The sequence below is a fragment of the Geospiza fortis genome, unplaced genomic scaffold, assembly GCF_000277835.1.
Source record: "Geospiza fortis unplaced genomic scaffold, GeoFor_1.0 scaffold254, whole genome shotgun sequence".
NCBI classification, from domain to species: Eukaryota; Metazoa; Chordata; class Aves; order Passeriformes; family Thraupidae; genus Geospiza; species Geospiza fortis.
In genome coordinates this window covers 1,256,173-1,261,646 of record NW_005054441.1, presented here as the reverse complement: position 1 = coordinate 1,261,646, position 5,474 = coordinate 1,256,173, and the positions used below count along the sequence as shown (strand labels likewise).

General features: G+C 60.6%; 1 protein-coding gene across 1 annotated transcript in view; it reads left to right on the top strand.

Annotated features, from left to right (window-relative positions):
• Positions 1 to 4,053: 4,053 nt before the first annotated feature.
• KANK3 (KN motif and ankyrin repeat domains 3) overlaps positions 4,054 to 5,474 on the top strand; it is a 6,745-nt gene continuing 5,324 nt past the window's right edge. Inside the window, exons 1-2 of the mRNA XM_014309603.2 lie at positions 4,054 to 4,123; positions 4,400 to 5,470. Of these exons, the coding sequence (XP_014165078.1) occupies positions 4,087 to 4,123; positions 4,400 to 5,470 (1,108 nt within the window). The 5' untranslated portion in view covers positions 4,054 to 4,086. The remainder of the gene's footprint in view (positions 4,124 to 4,399; positions 5,471 to 5,474) is intronic.

The window sequence follows — 5,474 nt, the reverse complement described above, 5'->3', positions numbered from 1 at the left end:
CTGTGCCCCCGACGTGCGGGTGCCTGGAATGTGCTGCTGGCGCCCCGGGGCGCTGGGGATCCCCCAGGGTAGGGGATGCTGGTGGGAGCTGCAGGGCTGGGGGCTCTGGGCTCAGGCTGGCTGTGCTGTGGGTTCCCCGGTGGTGGGACATGGCGCCCCGGGCTGCTGCGGCACAGGAGGGCTCGGGGTGCTCCTGGAGCACATGGAGATCCCACCCCGGGGTTGTGCACGGAGCTGTGTGTGTACCCGGGCTGTAACTGGGCTTCCCGCGTGTAAGTTTAGTTTGATCTCCGAGCCCCTCCTCACAGCAGGACAAGCCCAGGCCATCGCTGCTGATGCAGCCCCGAGGGAATCGGGAGGTGTTGGTGGAAGGTGCTGCTGGGCAGCAAGGAGTGGGGTTGATGTTCTCTAGTGAAGCTGTAGGGAGCCTGTAGTGCTGTAGGTGTGAGGGGGCTGGAAGAGCTGATCCCCACATGGGTAAGTTTGTGTGTGGACTCTACACCTGTTGTGTGTGAGCTCAGGGAGGTCCCTGAGGGGCTGGAGTGGGTGCAGAGCCTGGGCAGCCCCTTTGGCCTCCCAGCCAGCCGGGCCATCCATGACGACAACTCCAGAAATAACAGTCCAACCCTGAAGTTAGGCTGTTGAGATGATCATTTCCCTTTCTCTCCCTGGGTCAGCATTGTGCACCCACCCACCTGGTTCCAGCTCCTCCAGGAGCAGCTCCAGCATAGACAGCTGGCCACGGCTGCCTGGGCAAATGGGCACAGGCTGTCCCATACAGCCCCTGCAGCAGGGACAGGGACACGAAGGTGGCCTGAGCCCTGGATACCTACTGCTGCCCCCAGCCACAGTGCTGGCAGGTAACACTGCAGGTGACAAGCACGTGTGACAGCTGACTGTGTGAGGAGCCTCAATCCTAGCAGGCTGCTGGCAGTGGAAGAAGCCGTGTGCTTGCTCAGTGGTTTCCCCTTAACTTTGGAACAGCCTCAGTTCCAAGCTTCGGGCCTTATCTCCTGCTCAGCTACGAGGGAAGCATGCCTGGCTGAGATAAATCAAGTTGTGCTGGCCAGGGCTGCTCTGGACTCTGTTCGTCTCACATTCCTCATGACCTCAGTATTTTGGCTCAGGAGGAGAGCCAGGGAGAGCCCTCTCTGTGTCCAGGCTTGGCCCTGCCGGTGGAGCAGCTCGGGCTGCGCTGCAGCAGGTGGTTGGACCAGACTGAGGGCTGCTACAGCTGTGGCCCTGGGGAGGAAAAGGGCCCAAAGGTCTCCAGCTTTAGGAACAGCTCTCCCAGACCTCTCCTCTGCCAGTCCAGGAGCTTGAGAAGCCCAAGGGGAAATTGCCCCATGAGGCCAGGGGTCACACGGTGCTGCCTGCAGCTGGGGCTGGGGCACGAGGCCCGGGTGGTACCTGGGCTGTGCCAAGGTGCCCAGCCTCCCTCATCCCTGATATGACTTCTGATTGTAATCGAGCAGAGCAGCTACAGTTTTGGGCCCATGTTTCCCATTGGTACAATAGCATGGTTGGCATTGGTACAACAGCATGAGGGGAAAATACAGGTGTGAGCCCAGGGCAGAACATAGCCCTGCCTCTGTGGGGGTGGTTGGGTGCCTGCGCATCCTCCTCCTCTCCCCCTCGCTGCCAAGCCTCTCTACCAGTCCTTTGCTTGTACCATCCTCCTTTCTGTTGAAACACCAGTGCTAGAAACAACACTCATTGCTTCCAAAGAGAGCTGGGATCATGGAAGGGCTCCCCCCAGGGGTCCATGTGCCCAGGCCCTTCAGCAACCTGCACCAGTGCCCAAGGGAGCAGCTGAAGCTGCTGAAAATCAGTCTTTGGCACCAAAGTGGCTGGTACAATTGGCCCCAGCAAGACTTAAGCCCGGGTGCAGGGTGGCTGTCTGTGTGGTGCCATGGGTGTGGCAGGCAGGTCCAGCAGACAGTGGCTGGGCCACAGGTGTGAGAACTCAACCTGCTGCACACTGGGACCATCTGCCCCCACTTGTCCAGTCCAGCCCCACACATCTTCCCCAGCCCAGGGACAGTTTGCACAGCCCAAGGAACCTGGGCAGTTTTTGCTCCTTGCAGGAGGGTTTGAACATCAATGGAGCCCCTGGGGCCACTTGGACATGGTTGGTAGCTGGCAGATTCCATCACCATTTTTGGAGCTGGGTGAAGACAGAAACTTGTGCCCTGGTCCAGCCCATCCTATCAGACCAAAAGAAATGGGGTCTGGAAGCAGTGGGAGGATGTCCCCCACAGTCAGGATGCAGCTGCAGACATTGGCTGAAGGGGCCATAGGAGGTGGCAGGTGACAAGCAGCCTGTCCCCAGCTCAGTGGAGGGAACACCAGTGCAGTGCTGGTGCAAAGGGCCCCTTTGCTGCTGGAGTGGTGTGGGAGGTCTCCAGGCCTTGGCAGAGGAGGCTTTTCCTGTCCCCAGGCAGGACAATACCCAGGCTGGGCGGCGGAAGGGAGCTGCCGGCCACTTCCCCCCGAGGAAACGCTCCCGCTGGCTCTGGCTCCTGCTGCTCTCTCTTCCTCTTTGATTTACAACGTGTGTGGAGCCCAGCGGGAAGTTTGTCCTGGCCCCAGCACTGTTTAATTACCTGCAGCAAGGGCCGTGCAGAGGAGGAAGCCAAACTCTTCCCAGGGTGGGAGGGATTAGAGGAAGTGGGAGATGTGTGGACGCTCTTGGGCATGGAGCCAGCAGCTTGGGAATGGTGGATGCCAGCATGGAGCCGGGATGTTACCAGGGAGATGGACTGGGTGCCTGCTCAAAGGTGGGATGATTCCAAGGGAGGTGGAATTTGGGATGTGCATCGGCTGTGGGTGGGTTGGCAGAGGAGTGGGAAAGCCCCAGAATCTGTCCTAGTGAGAAGAGTTTTATCTCTGCCCAGTTGAACTCAGTGCCCAGCCTGAGCCTGGCCTGGTGCTGCCTCAGCTGCTCCACGGGGTCAGGGGGGCTGAGGGCTGGTGGCTGCAGGGCTGGGGCTGGGGCATGGCTGCAGCATTGGCGTGAGGGGCAGACATGGGTGTTTCTGTGCAGCCAAGGCCATGTCCTGTGCCGTTCCCTGGGCAGCTCTGAGCCTCAGCTTCCCTGAGGGCTGTGCCCAAGCCACCATTCCTCTCTGGAATTTCTCCTCCCCTGCTTTCTTCTGAAAATAGCCCAGTGCCAAATGCTTTGCCCACCAACAGGTGCTCAGCCCTGTGGCCACCTGTGCCCCATGGGCACAGCCATCAGAACTCTGGTGCCATGCACAGCAGCAATGGGTGCTCCCAAGGTGCTGTCGTCCCATCCTGCTCCTGCCAGGAGCACTTCACACCTGGGCCCCAGCATCCAGATGCTGCCAGATGTTGCAGCAGGTCCTAGCTCAGTGCTCACAGCTGGTCGCACCCCCAGCCATGATCTCCCTTCTGGACCAGAGCCATGTCCTCTTGGCCCTCCTCCAGCGTGTCCATGCCTGGCTCCTGGGAAAACCAGGCTCCCATTTCATTCCCCTCTGCCTTATCCCACATTACAGACAGGGAAAGCAGTCAGGTCCCTCCTGGGGGTCATTGGCCCTCAGGACACTCCTGAGGCCTTGTGGGGCACCCTGGGTGGCAAGAATGGGCATCACACCCAGCACTTACAGGTGCTGGCTGCTCCCTGCAGTCATGTGCCTTTGCCAAAGCATCGTTTCCATTTATCCAAAGCAAACTCCACACTGAGTATTGCACCTATACAGGTTCAGCCTCTCTTCTTTCCTGGCCTGCTCCCACTGTATGGCCAAGCTCCAACTCGTGACCCTCGGAGCTGGCAGCAGGGCCATCCCAGCTGAGCTGTGGAGCATTCCTTAAATGTACAAACAATCCTGGCACCACAGGCAGCACCGCACTCGCCCAGCCACCAGCTCCAGTGTCAGCCCTGGGCTGGGGGAGGCCAGGGGACCTGGCAGATGGCAGGGGGCAGCCACAGAGCTCTCCCCAGGTAGGGATCAGGGCTGTGTGGCTGCCTGGGGCTCACCAGCCCTGCAGTTACAGGGTTTGGCTGGATGTGGTCTCGTTGCAGGTTGATGGTCTTCTGGTCAGCAGCAATCTGGGAAGAAGATGGCTCAGCCAGCACCCCTGAACCAGAACCTCCCAGGTAAAGAGACCAGGGTTGTCACCAGGTAGTGACAGTGGAAGGGGTGCAAGGGGGGTGGCAGGGCTGAGCTGTCCTGTCCCATCCCAGTGGAGTTCCTCACTCCAGTACCAACCCTGACATGGACTGTGTGCCCTGTGATACCCTACGGCACTGGGGGTGCTGGAGACAGACACACTGCACATCATGGAGGAGATGGGCCTGCAGGCTGTAAATTCCAGTATAACCCAGTTAGAAAAGCCATCCTGTCTCCACTCACTGTCCCTTCTCCTCTTGCAGATCTTGGGGGCCCGTTCTTGTATCGGGACCAGGATGATGGAGAGAAGAGCTCGTATTCTGTGGAAACCCCTTATGGCTTCCTGCTGGACCTTGATTTCCTGAAATATGTTGATGATATTGAAAGTGGACAAACACTCAAGAAAGTGCCACTGCCTCGCAGGGTGAAAGGGTCCCGTGCACCGCCCAGCACGCTGCGCAGCCCCAGCAGCCACACCAGCGCCTGGACCTCCACCGAGTCCCTCACCTCCACGGCCAGCGAGGAGGGCAGGACTGCACTGCTGCTGTCCCCGCACGGCCGAGCACCCCTGGAGCCTGCGAACAAGACAACCTCCCACCCCATCTCACCGCCGCCAGTGCGGCTGCTCCCACCTCCCACCCACAAGTGCCTCGTGCCAAACCCACGGGTGGAGAAAACCTTGCTGGAGACAAGCAGGAGGCTGGAGCAGGAGCAGGGCCGTTTGCAGGATATTGGTGGTCCCTCCCACGTTGGCCTGCCGGGTGCCCTGGGCCAGCCACCCCACTGGGTGCCAGTGGGCGCCGAGGGCCAGGCAGGCTGGGGCCGGGTGAGCCCTGGCAGCTCAGGGCGCAGCACTCCCGCTGCAGGGCTCGGCACGGCCCCACTGCAGCACGTGCGGGAGCAGATGGCTGCAGCCCTGCGGCAGCTCCGGGACCTGGAGGAGCAGGAGAAAACCATCCCACTCCTGGAGATGCAGATCTGCGAGTTGAAGAGGGAGAAGGCAAAGTTGCTGGAGAAGCTGTCGGCAGAGCCTGGCGAGGCATTGTATCACCCCTGTGGCGCTGAGGCAGGGGCAGGGGGTGAGGAGGGGCCCCGTACAGGGCCAGAGAGTGAAGCAGAGCCAGTGAAGGGGCGAATGAGCAAAATTGCAGAGCTGAGGAAGCTGACAGAGAAGCTGGCTGTGCCGGAGCGGAACATCAGGGCTTGGCCAGGCAAGAGCCCCAGGGTGGCGGAGAGGCCGTGCCGCTCTGTGGCAGTGGGTGAGGATCGAGCCATGACAGATGCCGTCTTCTACTACCGGTCGCAGCAGGAGAGTGGGGCCGCGCCAGACAGCGGCAC